The following is a 23,465-nucleotide window of genomic DNA, read 5'->3' as shown; positions in this document are numbered from 1 at the left end:
ACATCACTTCTTAAATCACCCTCTGCAAAAGGCAAGGGCCGCTCGGTGTGACTTTTGCAAATGTAAACAGTGCATCCGATCCGAGAAACAATACGTCCTCCAAGACGCACAGACACGTTTGGATGGGTTTGACTGCTGTGGTTTGAGCGCAACTTCAGTATCGTAGTTGAGAAATCATAAATTGATATTTTAGTTTGAATGCCCTACAGAACAACCTGCTGACTATGATCAGGTGCCCAGAATGAAAAAGATCGAACGTGTTATTTCACTAAAACAGCGCAGTCCTCCTACCTGCGATCGAAGTCCGCATTTGCTCCAAAACAGCAACTGTAAAAAAACACCAACTTTATCCATAATTCCATGATTTCCAGAGTTACGCGTTCAGGCTGCTCTATGTCCTCCGTAATCCAAAAGCACTGGGTTGTGAAAGGTGACCAAAACAAACAACTGATTAGAAATAGAGGGGATTGTGTGCTAGAAGCTGAATCTACTCGGGTTCATTAAACTGTTCGTCTGCGATATCCAGCAGGAGGAGCGGGAGAGACGATCCAGCTCGATGCCTGGAAGCAGGGTGAGTCCCGGAGTGTGCGTGTGTGTGGAGCGGGACGCACTCTGCCGGGAGAGGAACGCACAGCCTTGCTCCCTCCCTCTCTCTCTCTCTCTCTCTCTCCTTTCCTTTCTCTCTCTTCTTCTCACAAGTACAGGTAGCGGGCTCTTCAACCCACAACAATGCTGACCCTTAACTACCTCCATGTGTTAATCCAGCACCTTGAAGACAAATCACGCTACCCGTGGAGCAACGGGGAGAGGGCTTTGTTTTTTTCAGAAGCGCTTTAATTGATTGCACAGCCTGCAGAGGCACGCAGGTGCACGAGGCCACCCAGGTAGATGTGTTCTCGAGAGAAAAGTAGACGCAGTGGAAATTATACAGACATATATGAGGGGAAAAGTGACAAATGAATGCTCTTATGTACTGTGAGAGGCATATGCCTGAAGGGGAACTAGCCTGACCATTTAGTAAAAAATGAAACCATCAGAAAGCGTGCTGCGTGCGACAGAAATATTATCCAGCAGAAGAGAACCCTGCAGCTGCTTAAGGCCCCCTGCTAGGGGCCACATGAGAAACTGAATTCCCACAGAACCAGTTGGCAGATGCGCAAGTTCTAGGCGAGTCCCAGGTACAAAAAAAAGGGTTTCTGTTTCTTATTGTTAATATTTCAGGAAGGAATTTTAGTAGGGCATCCTTTCATATTAACTTCAACATATTTGCTTCAGATGCAGCCTATTGAATGTACTTAGTCCATCCACAGTCTATAGGCAGTAGATGATTGAGGCTCTAAATTTTAATCACCCCAGTTTAACATTTTTACGTGAGTGGACATGTTGGGGTGTGAACTATACACATTTGGATCCATTGCTTTTCATCTATGACATGGGTGTGTAAACACATCTCTATAATTCAAAAATGAAAACATAATTACAATGCTCATTCAGTTTGGGTTATTTTCATTCATTTTCTTTTCTTTATTTGTAACAACTTACCCGCAGAGGCAAATTTAAGTCAAGTTTAGTTTACATCTGATGTAACATCGTTATGTTTATCAGACCAGTACTAAGAAATGTTATAACACTGGATTCCAAGGATCAGACATCCAACTCAATATTCAAAAAAACAGTATAGCAAAAAATGTTTGCTTTTTTAAAGCTAAAACACTCTTTTCCGCAAACTCAGTGAACTTCAGAACGAATTTTCAGAGAATCAAAATTAATCTTTATCACAGAAAGCTGTCCAATTTTTCAAGGATCTGACCCATTGTTGTACCCTATCATACATTTCTGCATCTGCCTTGCTGTTTAGTGACATAAAGAGATATGCTCTTAGGTAAATAGTGTTCTAGAATCCCCTTTCTACGCATTTTACACTAGCATAAATTATTCGATCATTAGTTAAGGCAGACCTTGACAGAGCACAAGTTGCTGCTGCTGTGGGTCTGATTTCAACAAAGATGCTACGTGAAGATCTCATTTACACATAAGTCATTGTTAGGTCTTTGCATACACCTGATTTAGACATTTTTCTATGTTTAGACCAAACCAAACTGCTTAACTGTTGTAGGTCTAAGCATAGACCTCAACTAAAAACAATTGTAAGACCCACAAAAAGACTTCAAATAATGCAAAAATGCAAGACAGCACAAAGCGAAACCTAAAGACAGCTTTACTCAATTCAATCTAAATGAATTTCATTCTTGTTCAGATTTGATATTGTAGTATTAATATCAATTTGTGGAGAAATAGTAATGTTGCTGTGTGCAGTATGACAATGTGGTCGTCACTGAGAGATTGAAAGTTCAAGCCTAGTTTATTCCACTGTTGTATTTTAAAGCTGGTTAGTTTCTGCTAAAACAGGATCTAAATTTAAAATAAACTTCTTGACAAACCTATTTTAGATGTATTATAATCTTTACTTTTAGACAAAATGTAGCCATGACAGCCCAGTCATATATGGACAGTTTAAATATTGTTTTGATGTATTTTAAACTAAAATTATTAACTGGTTAGTACAGCTTTACATAGGTGCTTTACATAGTCACTCAAATGTTGCAGGCGTGACCTAATGAAAATGCTACTTAACCTCATGTCTTTGCAAACCTATGCAAATTCAATTCAAAGATACTTTATGCTCTGCCTGCACTGATAAAGATTCACTCACTGGATTCTGGATGCTTAAGCCGACATTTTCAGCTGAGGTCCACTTTGAGTCCTCATTAAGTCCGCGTCCAGTACTTGACGCGGATTCAAGTGCGCCCGAGTATGTGGGAGCCTTTAAAGACTTAAAGTGAAACTGATGCCTTGACCTGCTTTATTATTAATTTACGTAATAATTATCTGAACACTTACCAAGTCACTCATGGAGCATTGAATTACCATTCCCAGAAGGTCAACTGAGGCTTAAATACACAAAAACATGCAATGAAACAACAACACAGCCAAAGGGACATAACTATTATTACACTGTTGAACACCATTTTTCCAAATTCCCACACGCGGTTCAAACATGGAGCGTATCAAAAGCGACACGGAAACTTTAAAGACGTGACAAGAATTGGTGTTCCACAAATCAGACAAATTCCTTACGCGTAGAACTGAGTAACACATGTTCTTTAAGAATGGAAACAGTGTGATAGCTTTAATTTCCTCAGCATAACAAAATACTACAGCAAAGGCCAGATGACTGATTTAATAATGACACAACTTCAATGTGCGTTGTGGAAAACAATGTAGCCTTATATAAAAAAAAAGTTATCTGACTGAGGATGTTGGTTCATTAATTCAGACCTGCCTACTTTAAAGCAGACTTGTAGGAAACTGGAGAAAACAATGGTGCTCTACACATTAGAAGAGTCTTGAACAGATTACTCTTCACAAAGCTAGAACACCATATTACTGATCATTGAAAACCGAGAATAACAATAATCAATAATAAGTTTTCTTTTTAGTAGAGTACCCAGTCTAATGCAGACTCAGAGCTCATTTCAGCCTTCAATTCACTCAGTTCTCAATAGCGATGACTTCCCTGAATTTATTCAAAACAAATTTATTCTACCAGACATCTAATGTAGGGCAGTCTTCCCAATGTGGGAACTTTGTCATCAGTGAGTAAAACCGCATCAGGAATTGCAACTGTAACACCTGATTTCTGTAAAGGGTGTTAAGTCAATAACATCCTCTTCATTTAAGGCTTCAACTTGTATGTTAGACCTCATCTGAACCAAATTATTAACAGTGTTTTTTTCTCTGATTCTATATGTGATCAACCTATCCATAGGAAACGGACTTGTAACCACGGGCTTTTAAGGATGCTGTAATTAAACTTTCACTTAAGTAAGCTGCTTTCTAACCCTGTGTGAGCATTTACAATGTAATAACCTGTTTGGAACATTCAGTCAAACAAACAAAACTGCTGAAAGTCACTACTGATGTACTCTTGGCCTCATGTAACAGACTTCTCCCTATATTTGTCCTGTTAGATCTTATTGCTCAATATGATACAGTTGATCATAATGTTCTCGAAGAAGGGATCAAACATGAAAACAACACTAGGCATGGTTAGATCATATTTGTCCTGCAGTTTCCAATTTGTTCCTGGTATTGAAAAATCTTTCTTACACACCAGAGTTAGTTCTGGTGTACCACAGGGTTCAGTCCTTGGACCAATTCTCCTTACAGCATTTACGTGATTTTTCTATATACTTTTGATAAGCTGATTGTAGAACTTCAGCTAGGAAGTACATTTTTGGGCAGATTTGATTGACAGCAGTGGGAGGTTAAAGTAACAGCAGTATCACAATTGGTATAGCCAACTTCACACATTAAATAGATATGAAATCTTAATACAAGATGTTTCCATGCTAACTGATTATAACTGTATGTATACAAATGAGCCAACAAAACCATTTTCCCTGCGGTTGTTTAAATTAGGCTCTTAAACTTCTGATGAACAGCCTAAGCACATATGGTTGTCATGCTTGAGTATAATGTAAAAATGAACGATCTTTATAACATAATGTAATGCAAAATTTTGCATTTCCTGTGATTTCAATACATCACATTTGTGGAAATAGTTGGAGTAAATAATCATGTTATTAATTCTGACCTCTCTGCACTTTCCTCTTGCACATCTCTATTGTAGTTATTGGATATACTTCTCTTAACTGTGTCAACCACAGAAAAACAGTTGTTACCATAATTATTTAAATTAAGTATTTATTTAAATAAAGGTGAGGAGATTAATATCTTGTTTGACCCCCCTGTGTTATCTGGGTTCAAAAAATCTTGATAGAAATACAACAGAAAATAAATTAGCCAAAAAATAAACATGTCTGAAATGAATATATTTTCTGAAGTGCCATTTACCTAACAAATAACTTGAAGTGCCTGCAAAATACTGTACATTCATAAACTCTAATTACTACTGGTTGGCTGCTGGGCTGAACCGGAAGTAGTTCCACAACTGAAATTCTGCTTAGCCTTATTCAGCCTTATTCAGGCTCGGTTTTCCAGCAGCCAATAAGTTTGAATTGCTTTGCAAAGACTCGCAGGCTTTCAGTGATTACAAAACACTGGTTGAAAATTAGTTGCGCATCACCAATGGTGCAATGGGAGGATTGTCTCTATCTGAACACAAGCAATTACTGTTACTAGCTTCTGTCTGACTCATCAGGAGCACCACATTTTCGCAAGTCTGGAGAACAGAATCACAACAATTATCTCATTTTCAGCTTTGACAACAATCTGCTTGTAACAAACTGCCTTAAAGAAATTTGGTAGGTTGATAAATCAAACAGCATCCTGGAAAAGAGGATACATTGGGAATGTCTTTTGATAGGATTAGTCTACTGTTGGTTGATCAAAGTCTTTTCAGTCTTGATTTCTGTCATAGTTCGTGTTGTTACAGCCTGTCACTCATTCTGGTGATAAATCTTGGCCTATGTGGTGGCATACAGGTTTGAGACGCAAGGGATCAGAAAAAAAAGTTGGTTATTTCTAATTAGATAATCAATCATGGAGTGAAAACACATCATGTGATTTATTACACTAAAGTCAGAGGAATGGGTTATGCAGTTCGTCCAAATCATGCCTCATTACCAACAACACAGCCCTGAGGATTAACTTGGAGGTTCTGAATGTAGGAATTTTAAAGGGTGGGTTTGCCTGCAACCAAAAAAAAAATTTAAATCATATAAACACATTTACATTGAATCAAAATATAAGATAGTATTACAGAAACCATATTGGATTTAAATTAATAAATGAGGAGAAATTGTTCAAAATTGAAAAAGTGAATATATTACCACAACAAATCTAGGAATTCAAAATAATATCAGTCCAACTAGACTAACAAGATCAATCACTGTTTTTGGTAGAAATCATATAACCACATGGCAAATAATTTACTAGTAGGTGTATTAGTCACAGAAAACCAACAGAACCAACATTCATATTATGCGTGCATAACACAGGAGTTTGTGTCATTGAATAATTGATTGAAAGATATGTGTTCAAAATAATAGCAGTGTTCAGTTCAGTTACTGAGGTCCTTCACTCTGTTAAGAAATAGGTGTTAGTTAGGTGGCCCTTATATAAGGATGTTATACATGCATTTCCATCTGAAAACCCAATCAAAATGGGTTGGTCCAGGCATTGCTCAGAAGAATAGCATACTTTGATGAAAACGTTGATTAGAGAGAAGAAAGAGAAGTGCAGAAAATGGTAGGATGTTTGGCAAAAATGATCTCCAATGCTTTGTAAAGCAGAAACAGAGAGATGTAGAAGAAAACAAAAGACTACCGTTCGAATGGATTGAAGAATCATCAGGTGCAGGGTGAAGGTCTGAAGTTAACAGTGAGTACTGTGACAATTAAAAGACGCCAATGTGAAGCTAATCTATAAAGAAGCCCCCTCAAAATCCCACTGTAAAAAAAGACATGCTGAAGAGGATACACATTTCCAAAGAACACATCAACTAGCTTAAAGAGAAATGGAGAAACATTATGTGGATTGATAAAAGTAAGATTGTTCTTTTTGGGTCCAAGGGCCACAGACAGTTTGTCAGACAACCCCCAGACACTGTTGCCTTATGTCACCACAACTGTAACTGATTAAGAACAGACCTCCACCTTTACCTAAACTCCAGGCTCCATCTCCCCAGCTGTTGTTCTTCAGGACCAAGTTGGATTTGGTTTCTTTTAGCAAAATTCATTTGCATTCACTAAGTTCACCTATTCGCACTGACAAGATTTGAGACATCATACTATAAATACTACTCTTTTATAAAAATTATTTCCTTAAAAAATAAATTTTTTCAGCTGTTTTGTGTGGTTTTGGTCACTAGCCTGAGGAAGCCATTAATCTCATAACCCGGCTCATGGGTTATGATGAAAAAAATCAGAATTATTTTTGGGAAATTGAAACTGTTTTCAAAGTTTGATTAATTGTTTTTTAATCTCTTTGAATCCCTTTATTTACCATTACATCACTATTACTTTTACAGTTTCCCAATTGCCTTATTGCTTATGTCACATTTAAAACCGATACCAGCCTTAATCTTCTTTAAACCTACATAAAATACAGACAAAAATAGGTTATTGGATGTAATTTAGGCTCAGTGAGTAGGTGGAGATGTTATGTTAAACTCTCCTGATGCACAGAAACAAGGGCAGACATTATGGGAGATCATGTGTGAGACTGTTTAACCAACCGAGGTTCTGGTAAACCACTGAAAATAAGAAGACAGCATCTATAGCTTCTGACAGTAGGGCTGTAATTCCTTTAGCGTTAATTTAAAACATAAAACAATTACATCATATTGAGTTTTACATTTGTGTTCCACAGGGATTTTCTTTTCATTTTGAAGCCAAGCTTTATGTTGTTATTTTTCTCTGTTAAAGGATGTGGCAGTAAAAAATCTGGATGTGATTACTCCTTAAAATGAATAAAAATACAGCAGAAAACTGTTTAAATCCCAACAGGAGTAGAAAGGACATCCAAATGTACAAGATATCTGTGAGAAAGGAACATAGAAATAGAAAACAGCACACTACAAAAGGTAACAATTATACTATTATTATTACATTTCTAAGGCTATGTGAATATGTAAATACAAAAAGTGCAAGCTTACATGAAGGTTGCAAGGTGTGGCTCCGAACTGGTGGAGATCCAGGAAAAGTAAGTGGTATTGTGTGAATTGAAATTAATATAACAAGTATTCCACACAAGCTGTAAATTGCACACGGGGGACAATGAACTATTGCACTAAATCATGGACTCCTGGGAGCGGTGCTGGTTGTAAAGTCTGACAGCTGCAGAGAGGAAGGACTTCATAAACTGCTCCTTTGCACATTCAGGGTTAAATAGTTTGTCACTGAAAGAGCTTTTATAGTGGTGTTAGCGTATCATGCATGGTATGGGAGACCTAATGATACCAATTTTAGGTTTTTTCTATTTCTTTTCAAGAACTATGATGTAAGAAGTTTCACATAATTTAAACACAAGTGAAACATAATTGAAAATGTTTCTTTCTAGTCTTCCGGTCATAAGCACACGAGCAACTGTTAATCTTTTTTATATTTGTAGCAGAGGCCACATGAAGACACTGAGAGCAGTTGCTGTAAAAACAAGGACAATTGTGACAGAATATCTAAACTGTGTTTAGCATGTTACATTAGAAATTTGTGTGGTTGTTGGAATTGGTGCAGCTAGAAATGGTAGATCCTTACCTTACCTTGAATTTCTAAAAGTCTCTCAAACGTTCCAAATCCAGCATGGCTCAAATTGATACACATCTCACAGCCTGTCTCCACACATCTAGATATGTTGTAAAAAACAATTTAATTAGCTTCTTACATTTTGTGCCTCCTCTAAAAATTAATACTTATGTCTGTGCTAGGCTCTTCATTCAGAAAGCATCCACTCAGAAGTGTTGTTAGTGCAACCTGGAAGAAAAATGTTTAGTGTGTTGACTGACTGGAAAACAACTGACCAGCTCATCACTGATCAAGGTCAGTCAAACTGAAAATTGTCTGATCCTGGTCACTAGAAGATTGAGAGTATTGAGCAAAACAACTTTAACGATAAGAAAAATGATGTAAAATTTATTTGAAAACAGAACATTTGTACAATAATTGACAAATTTAGGTGAATGTGAGTTTAGTACAAAACTAAGCAAATTACTAAAAAGTGGGCTAGTTGGTGACAACCTGTTAGAACATAGGTTTAACACTGCTGCAGCTGGATCAGTTTTGTTGCAAACCCTTTGAAAGCTAAATTTGGTATCCACACATCTGATTACAGCAATCAACTGAATAAATATTACTCACTGATTAAATGGCTGCCTTCTTTGAAAGCAATTTGCATCAATTGCTAGTTTTCTTTTTACTTTAGACAAAGGGAAAAGTTAATTATTCAGTTGTAGAAAAATATTAACCTCTTCCAACATTCCAATGTTTAAAAGCTTCAAGAAGAGGATCATTGTTATAAAACAAACTACTCCACCCATTTTACAATAATAAAGGATCCTGGTCAAGCTCTAGCATCTGGCCTTTAGGGTAAATCAAGCAATTACACAGATTTAGATCCACCTCTTTCTCATGCAGGCTTCTAGGAATGCCACCAAATGCATACTCCTACAGAGCCACAAACATGAACAGGGAGTCAGATATATCCTTTTGAAAAAAAAAATCCCAGTCTTTGGATCGAGCTGTGTCTGCAACCATTCACCTCAGGATAGACTGTCTCTGCTGGCTGAATTCAGATGAGGAAAGATGCTGGAGACATGCATCTCCCATGGATGTCATCTATGTGAAAGAAGCCAAACTGCATCTCCAGCTAAGATTTTTTTAAGCAGCCACTACACAACACTGAAAGTGACAGCTGTATGCTGTGCAGAACTGCATAAAGTGTTATTTTCAATGAGGCTCTGAAATAAGCACATAGTAAAGCTCATCTACCCTTTTTTGGTACAATCATTAATTAATGAGTCCTGCTGATCATATAAGGGGATGCATATAGTGCATTAAAAAAGGATTTACATTTTTAATTTTTTTTTTTTACATTTTATCACAACCACAAAGCTTTGTCTGATAGACCAACACAAAGTAGATTATATTTATGAATTGGAAGAAAAACAGAGCTAGTCCATGTGTCAGTAAATTGTATCAAAATCCAACACATCATTGTCAGTATGGAAACATTCAATGGATGGGAATAATTTTGCAAGGTGTAGTACCCATTTACAGTTTTTTGGATATTCAGGTTCAACCACAAAAAGTCCTATTAAAACACACAGAAGTGGAGGTAAGGTAGTGCCGAGGGTATTTCCTTATCTCATATTTATCTCCAGATGAGTCTTATAGCTCTGAATTTCCCCAGCAGTTAATCAGAAGGAGCTGACTGCAGAGGGCTTACACAGACCAGCTCGCAGTCTGGACGTGTGGTGTGGTTAATTAACAATGTGAGTGTGATATTCCTGCTGCTTCTGTGTACACGGACCGCTTGATCACACAGTGAAAGCAGACACAAGCATAATATTGCGATCAGTGGAAAGCTTCAGTCTTTTTACAACAGATAGAAGTGGCTTTAACAAATTCCCTGTTCACATAAAAATAACATCATTTTTGCTTCTGAGTTTATTTTTAAATAAGCATTTAACTTTTAAAAAATGCAGTTTTACATGTTGCACTTTCTATTAAACCAAGACTACATGAAAACACACAAGTATTTAACAAAAATGCTTCTGCCATGTGACTGAGCACCAATTTCACTGATTCTAGGGATCCTCAGCTGTGCAGTAGAGCTCACAACCCTGATTATGCATCAATGTGTCCAGCTGGCTCTGCAGTCCTCTGTGGAGGCCTTCCCACCAACATGTTGTTCTTCGGTGAACAGCTTTCAGGCTCCATAGTCATCACCTGCACCAAGTACCCATGAGTCTCTGCTGCCCAAACCCGGTCCAAGTCCACCAAGCCCATACAGTGTTTCCCTGCAGTGGTACAAAAAGAAGAACAGAATATCAACCAAAAAGCAAAACCAAACTAATTTGCGTGTCCCAATAAGTATTTGATAACTTAGCAGATAGCACTGGAAAAAGCCTTTATTGGCAAGCACAGCAGAAGACTAGTGAACGTGTATCGGGATCAAGGGTGTTGAATTTACAGTATTCTACTGCATGGGGAGGTTTGCTGTGATACTACAGTCTTATCTTTATATTAAAAGGGTCGACGGAGAATCTGGGAATTAAATCTAAATGCCCGATTAGTGCCAGAAAGTTGTCATATAATTATTAGCCAAATTAATCACAAAGTACGTCATGCCCTCACTTTTAAATTTTAGGCATCTCATTGGTTGCGTTAAGTCTATTCTAGTGAAGCCCCTTGTGCAGTATATACAGGTCCTTCTCAAAATATTAGCATATTGTGATAAAGTCCATTATTTTCCATAATGTCATGATGAAAATTTAACATTCATATATTTTAGATTCATTGCACACTAACTGAAATATTTCAGGTCTTTTATGGTCTTAATACGGATGATTTTGGCATACAGCCCATGAAAACCCAAAATTCCTATCTCACAAAATTAGCATATCATTAAAAGGGTCTCTAAACAAGCTATGAACCTAATCATCTGAATCAACGAGTTAACTCTAAACACCTGTAAAAGATTCCTGAGGCCTTTAAAACTCCCAGCCTGGTTCATCACTCAAAACCCCAATCATGGGTAAGACTGCCGACCTGACTGCTGTCCAGAAGGCCACTATTGACACCCTCAAGCAAGAGGGTAAGACACAGAAAGAAATTTCTGAACGAATAGGCTGTTCCCAGAGTGCTGTATCAAGGCACCTCAGTGGGAAGTCTGTGGGAAGGAAAGAGTGTGGCAGAAAACGCTGCACAACAAGAAGAGGTGACCGGACCCTGAGGAAGATTGTGGAGAAGGGCTGATTCCAGACCTTGGGGGACCTGCGGAAGCAGTGGACTGAGTCTGGAGTAGAAACATCCAGAGCCACCTTGCACAGGCGTGTGCAAGAAATGGGCTACAGGTGCCGCATTCCCCAGGTCAAGCCACTTTTGAACCAGAAACAGCGGCAGAAGCGCCTGACCTGGGCTACAGAGAAGCAGCACTGGACTGTTGCTCAGTGGTCCAAAGTACTTTTTTCGGATGAAAGCAAATTCTGCATGTCATTCGGAAATCAAGGTGCCAGAGTCTGGAGGAAGACTGGGGAGAAGGAAATGTCAAAATGCCAGAAGTCCAGTGTCAAGTACCCACAGTCAGTGATGGTCTGGGGTGCCGTGTCAGCTGCTGGTGTTGGTCCACTGTGTTTTATCAAGGGCAGGGTCAATGCAGCTAGCTATCAGGAGATTTTGGAGCACTTCATGCTTCCATCTGCTGAAAAGCTTTATGGAGATGAAGATTTCATTTTTCAGCACGACCTGGCACCTGCTCACAGTGCCAAAACCACTGGTAAATGGTTTACTGACCATGGTATCACTGTGCTCAATTGGCCTGCCAACTCTCCTGACCTGAACCTCATAGAGAATCTGTGGGATATTGTGAAGAGAACGTTGAGAGACTCAAGACCCAACACTCTGGATGATCTAAAGGCCGCTATCGAAGCATCCTGGGCCTCCATAAGACCTCAGCAGTGCCACAGGCTGATTGCCTCCATGCCACGCCGCATTGAAGCAGTCATTTCTGCAAAAGGATTCCCGACCAAGTATTGAGTGCATAACTGTACATGATTATTTGAAGGTTGACGTTTTTTGTATTAAAAACACTTTTCTTTTATTGGTCGGATGAAATATGCTAATTCTGTGAGATAGGAATTTTGGGTTTTCATGAGCTGTATGCCAAAATCATCCGTATTAAGACAATAAAAGACCTGAAATATTTCAGTTAGTGTGCAATGAATCTAAAATATATGAATGTTAAATTTTCATCATTACATTATGGAAAATAATTAACTTTATCACAATATGCTAATATTTTGAGAAGGACCAGTATAGTGTATGAGAGCTGCAGTACTCATGGCTAGAATTTTTCAACATGTCCCCCCCAATGATGTTATTCCATGGTGATGGAGTAACATCACACTCTCCAGCCAGCCTCATGGCTCGGGTGTGTGATGTTAAGATTGCAGGAGGTCTGTAAAGCCAACCAGCCCTCAGACGTAAGCTGAGAACATACTGAGACCGCTGCAGTGGAGTATCATATGCATCATTACTGCCATTTAGATGACAATAGAACAAACTAAATCAATTCAGTTTATTTATTTAGTGCCACTTAACAACACGCCTTACCAAGGCCTTTAATAAGGCATCACACAACACCGATGTGTTTTATAATTAGAGATGTCAAATAAACATTTCATTCATAGCCCTAAACTACATTCACCAGTTAGTGCCACAATGCTGAATTGATTTTCCAAAGATCACGTGAGCTGGACATGTCTGGCTTGAATGATGATTTGTGAATGGACAGAGTCTCATTTTTTAAGCTTTGTGACAGGATTCTTTTTTTTTTAAAGAAACTATTGTCATGCTGGAAACCTTTCTATGTTAAGGCAGAGAAAAGAAAACTCTTGTTTAAGATTTCATAGTAAATGAATAAATCATTGGCTCCCACTACTCAAAGGTATCTCCTGCATGCTTAGTTAAAAATTAGCCCCGAAGTATGATGTTTCTACCTCTGTGCTTTAAACACCGGTGAAATTATCCAATTTTGCATTATTTGCTGTTATTTCAGCTTCTAACTTTATGTTCTCTTTTCTCTTCCTAGAAGCTACACCTGGCTTGACTCTGTGTCTACCTGTGACACCTTTCTGGAGAGGGGCATCATCCAAGCTTCTGCTGGCAACAACTTAATGCTCACCCTCTACTGATGATCCACATGGCCCTGTCTTTTAGTGTTTAACCCTTTCTCTCTCCTAGATATAGCAATTGACTGAGCTTTTACTGTGACTAACTCTATATGCTCTCTTTCAGACTCTAACCTTGAAAACTGGCTCAGAGTTTATCTGTTCTTTCTTTCTAGATGAAACGACTAAAGGAGCTACATCCATTAACATTTACTTTTCCTTCCCATAGAAAGTACTCCTGGATCAGTGCTTCTTTGTTCTCTTTGTGTCTCTGCTCTGTTCTCTCAAACCCCCAGTCGGTCGTGGCAGATGGCCGCTCACACTGAGCCTGGTTCTGCTGGAGGTTTCTTCCTGTTAAAAGGGAGTTTTTCCTCTCCACTGTTGCTACATGCATGCTCAGTATGAGGGATTGCTGCAAAGTCAATGCCAGTGACTGTCCACTGTCTCTACATGCTCATCCAGGAGGAGTGAATGCTGCAAGTCACTGACTGGATGCAATCTGCTGGGTTTCCTTAGATAGAAAAACTTTTTATCCAATTTGAATAAATAACTGAATCTAACTGCACTGTTAAATTGTTAGGATTAATTGGAATGTATAAACCTGACTTTTGTGAAGAGCCTTGAGACAACAAGTGTTGTAAATTGGCACTATATAAACTGAATTGAATTGAAAAATTGAATTGAATTTCTTCTGCTAACACTCATAATTTTTCTTCTTCCAAATCCAGTAGGTTAATTTAATAACAAAGAACTAAACATGTCCCTGATGACCACTTCCTGGTGTTGCTAATGATCTAGAAGAGGTTGGAATGGAAGAGACCAATTATGTGGACAGATGTGTTTTATTGACATATGTTGAGATCAGGAGTATCTCAATAGATGAATGAATTAATTGACCAATTGGAATGTTTGTGCCCAATGAACACCAAATGAGCTGGGCTGTAGTGGGTCAAATGTCTATTTAACTCAACTCCTAACTTATGCAATTTTGCATTCATTTCTGTAGATTTACTTCACCTAAAACACTGTTCATTGCCAAGCTGCCTTCATGGTCAAAGTCTGACTAGCAGGCTCAGGAAAGACGAGAAGAATATGTTCTGTAATCTGGTAGAAGAGAGAAGTGACAGGTGTCGGATATAAAAAGGCTTCAGAATGAAGAGACATTAGGGAGTTTTTCTGATTTAATGAAGCTTTGATAAAATGGAGAGCTATCAACTTGAAAAAGGGTACTTAACATAATAAAAACAGTTGTCAGTAAAGTAAAAACTCCCATCAGAATGTGACTCATCTGTCACCTGCTCATTTTAGTTCTTTTTTTTCTGTGTCCATGTTTTCTCACATCCAACAAGATTAAACTTTCAAAGTGAGGTGATCTCAAAATGTGAAAAAAACACGTCTGCAGTGTTAAGTATCTATAGAATAGAATAGAATGAAATATAATACAATACAATAGAATAGAAAAAATATGCATTGTAGTCTACCAGAGTCAAAAAATGCCTTGGGTTACCAACACACGAACTAACAAAGTTTAAAGTACTTAGTCGTATCAAAAAAAAAATCTACAATTGAAATGCATTTTCAAATAAGTCAAATTGATCTTTATCACGTTTCACTTCAAGATAAAAATGATTGAAACTGACCTGGAAAGGAGGAAGGTAATTATTTATTCAGTAGGGCCTAATATACTTTAATCAACGCAGAGCTACAACAAATTTAACAGATGGATCCCGCCAGATATTTCACAAAAACAAGCCAATAAATAAATAAAGGTAAAAGTTTAAGGCCCAGCCAGAAATTTAAGGCCTATGATCTAATTTTACCAATACATTTTATTGAAATTTATTCTGACTTGAAACAAACTAACCTGAATTAAGCTAAATTTTCAATTGGAATGAACTGAATTAAACTGAAGTCAACTGAATCAGGTAGATTGAAGACTTTCTAAGGCCTGGAATTGAAGTGATTATTTAAGACCCCACAGAAACCCTGAGAGTTTATGAATTAATCCAAAACAAGAAGCCAGAAAGAGAAAAAATGCCTCCTGGAACAAATAGGACAAAATGTGTGTTCAAGATGCTTAAAATGACCCACCTACCTTGGATAAAAAGGTCCAAGAAAGTTCAGGGAACAGTTGCAAGTGGTATCCAGAGTTCATCATGATAAATAACAATAGTGACTAAAAGAACTGTAGTAATCCTTAAACTTTAGTGCAAAGAATGTTTGCATTATGCACGTCACATAGATGAGGTTAAAGATGAGATTATAAACAGTACCAATGAGGCGCCTCTCTGGTGGTAGCTGGACCGCGGTCTGATCTGCAAAGCGGCAGAGGATCATGTGTTCCTGGGCAAAACAGATAAAAATATTTGCTGCATTTGAAAATATTATTTACCTTGTTTGATCAACTTTTAAAACCATACATCTCAAGGCTTCAACAGTAAGCACAACAGAACCGTGCATTTCAGACATTTAAAGAATTTAGTGAACTCCAACATGGATGAATGGATTAGCTCTGCTTGTCTATTCCTCCTACTTTAGCCTACATCTGCTTTAATTAGTGCACAACCATGAAGCAGATCTCAGCATGTACCAGCTGTAAAGGCAGGGAAACATTCTTAGCAGATCACATGGTTAAGTACGATAAGCAGGAAATCATCACAAACAGTACATGAGGTCTATTGTAGCCGCATTATCTCACGAGTTTGCATAAGTAACAATTTTTTTTGTCAAACACGTATCCTGACAAGGATCCTATTGGACTTGCCTAGCAACTGTGGAGTCAAAACAAGCAAAGTCTACCAGACAAGACTGGAGACGAGGCAAGGGTTTTTAAATATGCACAAACAGTGGAGAAAAGTGACATTACGATCTCACTGGGGTACTTAGCTCAGTGATGAGGGACCGATCTTTAAAATGAGAGGTCTTATCTTGATGCATCGTAAATCTGTCAGCTCATAAAAGCATAACATTTCATGACGTGGTTATTTTTACACACACAAAATCAAAGTCAGCACACCCAAACCCTCGGCTCTAACATTAACAGCCAGACTCGCTAACAAGCCTCCATTAGTGGTTGTTGCCTTCTGCAACCCCAGCAGCAGTGTTTCTGTCTGCCTTTCCGTATTACATGTCATCAGATGTTGTGACAGGAATCCGGCTTGCAGCTGTTTGTTTCCTCGTAATCATTTCCAGGTGAAATATTTCTAATTCATACCTCAGTTAAAAATAGTTGCCACATAGGAAATAACGCAACTGTCGTGCCCAAAGTGAGATATGTGCATCCCTGTCAGCTCTCCAAACAGAGCACATGAACCCCGGTAATTTATTTCCAAACAAAGGACAAGCTTTCCCGTTGCAGGCTTTTCCCCATGCATGGTTCATGTAACGAGTGATTCAGCAGAGCGGTAAGTCATCTCTAACCTGCCTCTGCTTTAATTGATCCCATTTTTCACAACGCAGGATAAATGCTGAATGCAAGGCCGGGAAGCAGAGCAGGTCCTTTAAGTCTGAGTTGAGCACCAACACCTCACACCATTAACCCTTCATTTCACAACCATCTGTCAGCGTCCTGTCATTTGCTTTAACTTCTTTCAGTTCACAAGGACAACGGTGGTTTCGGCATAAAACGTGTATCTAGGCGCACTGCTCTTTCGCTGATCACAGAGAACAAACTAGTTGAAAGAAAAAGCATGGTTATTTAGGTTTAAAGTTACTCATAACATGTCATTTCATATTGATTTTTTACAGATATTGGGCTCCAATATCAGAATTGTAAATCGTATTTTTGCTCATATAAGATAAAAGTTAGATAAAAGTTAAAATCACAACGTGCAATCTCAGATCAAAAATCAGTACAGTATCTTAACACAGTTTTCATTGGTTTTAAAGTTTTTCCCATTTTATAAAGTTACAACCACAAAGTTATGCTTATTTTAAGAAGACTTCATGTGATAGATTAACAAAGCAGCACATAACTGCAAAGTGGAAGGAAAATTATGATACGTGATTTTTATTTTAACAAAGAAACACCTGAAAAGTTTGCAGTGTATTCTGCACCCTTTCCTATGATACTCCTAAATGAAATATTGCACATACAATAACTTTCAGAGGTTTTTAGAGAAGTTTAGTGAACAAACAGCCTTTGAACAAATACCGGTCCAAGTCCACCAAATAATGTGTATTTGTGCTTAGACCCCCTAAAGTTACAGTATGTAGAACCACCATTTGCTGAAATTAAACCTATTACAGAAGCTTTGCTGAAATGTTTGGTCATTTGTCTTTACAGGATGGCTCAACCTAAGTCAGATTGGATGGAGGGAGCCTGTAAAGATCAGTCTTCAAGTCTTTCTAAAGATTCTAAATTGCACTTCGCTTTGGATTTTGACTGAGCCATTCTAAGAAGAATATGCTTGGATCTTGTGCCTTTCTTCACAGCTCTGGCAGTATGTTTAATGTTGTCCTGCTTGAAGGTGAAATGAAAACCTTGGATCCATTTCCTTCCATGTAACAGTTCTAAACTACTCTGCGTCTGTGGTTGTAATGTGACAAAATGTAAAAAGGTTGAAGGGGTATGAATACATTTGTCAGGCACTGTATACTACTTTCTGTGCCAGTCAGCCCATGTAAGGATCTGATTCTTGCTCTTCACCAAGGAAGAGAAGCTGGCTCAGTGTTTTGACACATCAACTTGAGGTTGCCATGGTTAGGACCTGCAGCTACTTTACACAGATTTCCCCCTCGGGGGCTCTAACAGGTTCCATAGATCACTTTGGGACAGCCTCTCCCTGAAGAGTAGAAGTGTGTCTGTGCTGAGCGATAAAGGCTTAAGTGGCTGGAGGGTGTGAGCCCCTCTATTGTAAGAGCCTGCAGAAGATTTGCTCCTCAGACAGAGATCGGTGTAAAGATTATAATAATTCAGTTAACGCCTGATTAAAACACAGAACAACGTTTGCTTGCTGGAACCATATGAACTATTCAGAAGAAAAATTAACTATTAAGAAATTATTTTCTAAAAGAATTTGGCCATTTGACAATTAATACTGTAATGGTTTTTTGATGCATAAATGTGGTTCATGCTAGTAATTACCAATAAGGCAAATATAATATTCTACTTTTTAACTTAAAAAGTTCAATATAAAATGCGTTGTCAATGTCAATTTGCTAGTCTTATCTTACTCAGAGATATTGAATCGCTGTTGTCATCTACAGGCACCCAAAAACCTTTCACTGAATATTTTGGGGGTTTTTTTTCCCTCTTTGGTTAAAATGAGACATAATGAGTCATATAAAAAAAAGCATCAGAGAACGAGAGCAAAAAATTGAAAGTGTTAATAATGAAAATATTTGACAATAACTCAGCAGCTACCGAAGGCTCCTGTCTACATGAACATTTCATAAATCTGTAAAATGTGGACTTGATTCTATGTAAAGATTAATTGTTGGAGATTTAGTCACACTGTAACGCATACCTTGGATGTGAGAGTCTCTTGGAACCTTTTGCTGTAAAAACAGAAGACAAACTGTGTTAAAGTGCATAAATGTTATTGTTTTTGCCACACAAATAGAGAGAACTGTAAAAATTAACAGCCACAATTGTCGATTCTCACTTTTTCAGGCTTATAAACCGAGATGAGTATGTACTTGTATCTGGGTGTGTTTGTGAAGTAATAAAAGAGTGTTATTTGATCAGATTTGATGACATTTAAAGAAATCAGGCTAATAATAGGTGCCTAAACACTGACCCACAAAGTCGATGTTTTAACAAGTATCCTCTAGCACCTGGTAAAGTTCCAGCTTTGTTAGGGTTAGTCTTTTAATTTAGCGCCAGTAGCCATTCACGTGCGTTCACCACTTTATTAGGTCCACCCTCTTCTGCAATTTGAACTGCCCTATTTCTTTGTGGCACAGATTTAACAAGGTGTCAGAAACATTCCTCATAGAGTTTGGTGCGTAATTACATTGCAGCATCACTGAACACCCAATGGATTAAAGTGAACTTATTGTTAGAAGTTGTTAGCAGTTAGAAATGATCTGTTCTTTGTGACAGAGATGGACAAGAAGCTGAGTACAGGGAGCTGTTGGACCTCTTTGTGGCATGGTGTGGAAACAATCATCTCATTTTGAACATGACTAAAACAAAGGAGATGATTGTAGATTTGAAGAGAAACACGAATAAGTCAAAAACTATTTCTATCATGGGAGAAGTGGAGGTGGTGGAGGAGTATAAATACCTCGGTGTTCACCTGGACAACAGACTAGAGTGGAGATGCAACTTTGAAACCATCTACAAGAAGGGACAGAGCAGACTGTACTTCTTGAGGAAGCTTAAGTCCTTTGGTGTTTGCAGCAAGATGCTGCATATCTTCTATAAGTCTGTTGTGGAAAGTGTGATCTCTTCTGCCATCATCTGCTGGGGAAGCAGCATCAGAACCAGGGACTTAAAAAAGCTCAACAAGCTGATAAAAAAGGCTGGCTCTGTTCTGGGGACTCCTCTGGAACCTCTGGAGATCATTGTGGAAAGACGGATTCTTCATAAAATGAAGAACATTATGGAGAACCCTGAGTATCATCTTCATGAGACTGTCCTACAACAACAGAGTGTCTTCAGTCAGAGGCTTCTTCAGATCTGCTGCAAGACAGAGCGCTACAGGAGATCCTTCCTGCCCACAGCCATCAGCATCTACAACGGCTCTTTGAATAAACCTTCATAATATGAGCTACAACAACATTTAATTTCCCTTTGGGATTAATAAAGTATTATTGAATTGAATTGAATTGACATGGTGTAATAACCTGCTGCAAGTCGCATTCAGAAGATGGGTCATGAAGGGATGAATAAGGTCAGCAACAAAATTCTGGTTTTCTGTGGTGTTTCAACGACCCTCCGTTGGTAATAAAGGGCCCCAAACAGTGCCAACAAAATATTTACACATCAACCAGCAGTTGTTGATACAAAGATAGACTGATCCATACTTTCCAAATTCTGACCCTATTATCCAAATTTTGCCATGGAAACCGATACTCGTTGTACCAGGCAACATTTTTCCAATCAGTTACTTTCCAATTTTGGTGACTCTGTGTGAATCGTACTCTCAGATTCCTCTTTTTACCTAACTACCTAACAGGATGGTTATCCGGTGACACTACTGCTGCTGTAGCACATTTGCTTTAGGGTTCAACATGCTGTGTTTCAGAGAGGGTATTCTTCATACCTGTTGTAACAAGTGGTCATTTGTTTTACTTTTGTTTTTCTATCATACCGAACCAGTCTGCCCATTCTTCCCTGATGTTAACAAGGCATTTTCATTCCCGCAACAAGCTCATGATTTCATAGAGTAATTATTGGATATTTTCCCTTTAATGGGGGCTCAGTTTGAACTTCAGCAAGTTGCCTTCAACATGTGATGATCTTGTTGTATTGAAAGCAAATGTGTGATGTCTGTATATTTGTCCTATATTCCTTAAACTTGTTCATGCTCGATCATTCTATTGGTATACAGCCAACCTGAAATCATATACATGTAACTGTCATATGACTTTTAACTGAAATCAGGTCTGAGCCGTTCCAATTCAACTAAACATTTTCTCCTATTCCAGTCGAGGACTAGTATAGAGAAAGGTTTTGGACCAACCTAATGCTAAAATTAAATTTATTTCTCATTCAAGACTGGCTGAAAAAGAATGCAGAACTAAAAAAAGCACGTTCTCAATAATTACAGTTACCACTTTGATCCATTTATTTAATTCTGACCAATCGAGCCAGTCTGCTAATGACAAACATTAGCACAGCATGATGCTGCCACCTCCTTGCATCAATGGGACAGGATGCAAGGAGAACGATGCCCCTGTGTCTAATGAAGTGTCCGTGACAACAAGGAATTTCAAACTTCCAATTCGGAACAATTTGGGAAAAAATCTCCCAGTTCAGATACTCAAAACACTAGCGATGAGTAAATTAGGACATAAAACATTAGGATTTGTACTGGTAAAGTATTATTAGCTTACTGAGATTTAAAAAATACTTTGCCTTCTAATTTCTGAGAAATAGGAAACACAGCATGATTTGAAGCAGAGATTCAGTCAAAATAAAACAGGAAAAGCTGATTCTACTCTAAGTTAATAAGTTTATTTTATTTTAATAACCCAAAATGATTCGCAGTTTAACCATTTCAGTTAGTGGGGACATCAGACAACCGTTTTTCATTCTATAGTCCAAGTAACTCATTGTTTTAAAGCAGCTATTTGAGCATATATGCACAGTTTTACAACACAGTTTCATTTAATTTCCTGCACAAATAAGGAGGTTGAAATTTTCTGCTGTGTTTAGTGGCTTAGGTCACACAAGCTCTTGCGTGTGTTTGTGTATGTGGGAGGCATTTTTAATAAAAAGTCTCACAAATAAACCATGAATATAAGAAAAAGCTGGAACAAACACTAGCAGAGCTCACAATTTCATACATTAATTACTTTCTCCCTGGGAAAGAAATCAGTTTGTTTGTGAAGGATAAAAGCAGTTTATCCATCACAAAGCTTTGTTAGTGGTTGATGTTAATTAAATTTTAACAAGTGCAGTGTCAAAGGGTTAGGGAGTCAGACTGGTCACATGGAGGAAGCAGAGACATTTGGAGACATTAATGAAATGGCAAGCTGAGGTTCACAGCTCACAAAAACCTGCAGCCTGCTTGGAATGTCAACACCTGCAGAATGTACACATGAATACCTGGAACACGACCTAAAGCAACAAAAAAAAAACACTAAGTGTCATGATTGACTGAGTCAGATGTGCAGGTCCTTCGCACATACTGCCTGCAGAAACATCTTTATCTTAGACATTTAAGCACCAAAAGAAGAAGTTAGGAAGAATGAAGAGCTAACTTAACAAAAACAAGGAGGTATAAAAAACTGCTATATTTGCACTCATTTAAAGATCTTCCAACTGTTTAAATGGTTGTTATAGTGTTGTTAGTAAACATATAATTTTAGAAATAAATTTTGTGTAAAATTTTTCTATGAAGGATTATCTCACACTCGATATATAAAGTGATTTAACCCCTAAAAAGGACCACCAAGCACAGGGCTGACACACAGAGATTTCACACCTACAGGAATTTTAGAGTACCTAATACAATAACGGTATATATTTGGACTGTAAGAAGAACTTTGCTCTCTAAATGTTTATAGCCAAGATGTTGAAAATGGAACTGGCGATCGGGTAGATCCCTTTTCTATCTTCACTTGTCCACTGAAGCTTCCTCTGTTGGAACCTAAAGAGACTTTAACTTAGCACCAGTAATAAACAGGTTGTTTACAACACAAATAGTGTTTAAAACTCTAAGTATGCACAGATTCTCGCTTGTCTCTGTTGTCAAATGGGACTCATATATTCAAAAAAGGAGGTATGTCATTCAGAGATCCGAGGATCGTCCAATATATACAGATATTTAATGGTACCTAGCATGAGCATGTTTTCACTTAAGTATATTAAAGTCAGTATATTAAAAGAACTGCCGCTTACATGAAAATTTCTCCTTTCTGTCCATCCTCTGAACTAGAGCGACGGCTGTATGTGATAATCCCAGTAGATCAGGACTTCCTGAGATGCTTGGGCCAGCCGATCCAGCACCTTCAACCATGTCATATACAAAGTCACCAAAATCCAACTTTCCTCCCCATTTTCATGCTTTGTTTAACCTACAGCAAGGCTTAAATGCAAAAGGCAATTAAATATATGCACCTAATAAAATGACCAATGAGTATGTTGCAGTAAAGACCACCTGTGACCAATACCAAACCAAGACTTTGAGGAAGGCAAGACCAGGTCCAAGACAATTTTCAATTTTTTTGCATTTTCTTTTTTGTGTTGAAAAGACAAAGCAAGAAGAAAATACATATATTTGCCCTGGAAAATATTTCATCCCTGTTATCCTCAGTACATAGGGGCACAGGTGGCAGCACTGACATTTCAAAGTAAACAAAACTTTATTGCAGACATGACATATGGTCTGGACCAGTCATGAGAAAAAAAAAAAAAAAACGACTTCAGCACATCAGAGAC

At 38.0% G+C, this 23,465-nt stretch overlaps 2 protein-coding genes across 9 annotated transcripts in view; both read right to left on the bottom strand.

Annotated features, from left to right (window-relative positions):
• The window catches only part of npnta (nephronectin a), a 79,848-nt gene extending 79,219 nt beyond the window's left edge, over nucleotides 1–629 (bottom strand). For 2 of the 4 annotated variants that reach the window (XM_047364524.1, XM_047364525.1), the window contains exon 1: nucleotides 292–627. In XM_047364524.1, the coding sequence (XP_047220480.1) occupies nucleotides 292–362 (71 nt within the window). In that variant the 5' untranslated portion in view covers nucleotides 363–627. Of the gene's footprint in view, nucleotides 1–291 lie in introns of all 4 variants that reach the window. The other 2 variants (XM_047364522.1, XM_047364523.1) reach the window with 2 other exon arrangements.
• Nucleotides 630–8,626: 7,997 nt separating this feature from the next.
• Nucleotides 8,627–23,465, bottom strand: part of gstcd (glutathione S-transferase, C-terminal domain containing) — a 68,342-nt gene continuing 53,503 nt past the window's right edge. For 3 of the 5 annotated variants that reach the window (XM_047366653.1, XM_047366657.1, XM_047366654.1), the window contains 3 exons: nucleotides 18,880–18,910; nucleotides 15,685–15,754; nucleotides 8,627–10,540 (listed from right to left, as the gene is read on the bottom strand). In XM_047366653.1, coding sequence (XP_047222609.1) covers nucleotides 10,368–10,540; nucleotides 15,685–15,754; nucleotides 18,880–18,910 — 274 coding nt within the window. In that variant the 3' untranslated portion in view covers nucleotides 8,627–10,367. Of the gene's footprint in view, nucleotides 10,541–15,684; nucleotides 15,755–18,879; nucleotides 18,911–22,925; nucleotides 23,034–23,465 lie in introns of all 5 variants that reach the window. The other 2 variants (XR_007038446.1, XM_047366655.1) reach the window with 2 other exon arrangements.

The sequence above is a fragment of the Girardinichthys multiradiatus genome, chromosome 5, assembly GCF_021462225.1.
Source record: "Girardinichthys multiradiatus isolate DD_20200921_A chromosome 5, DD_fGirMul_XY1, whole genome shotgun sequence".
Lineage (NCBI taxonomy): Eukaryota > Metazoa > Chordata > Actinopteri > Cyprinodontiformes > Goodeidae > Girardinichthys > Girardinichthys multiradiatus.
The sequence above is the reverse complement of the archived record's forward strand: the minus strand, read 5'-3'. Positions and strand labels throughout refer to the sequence as shown.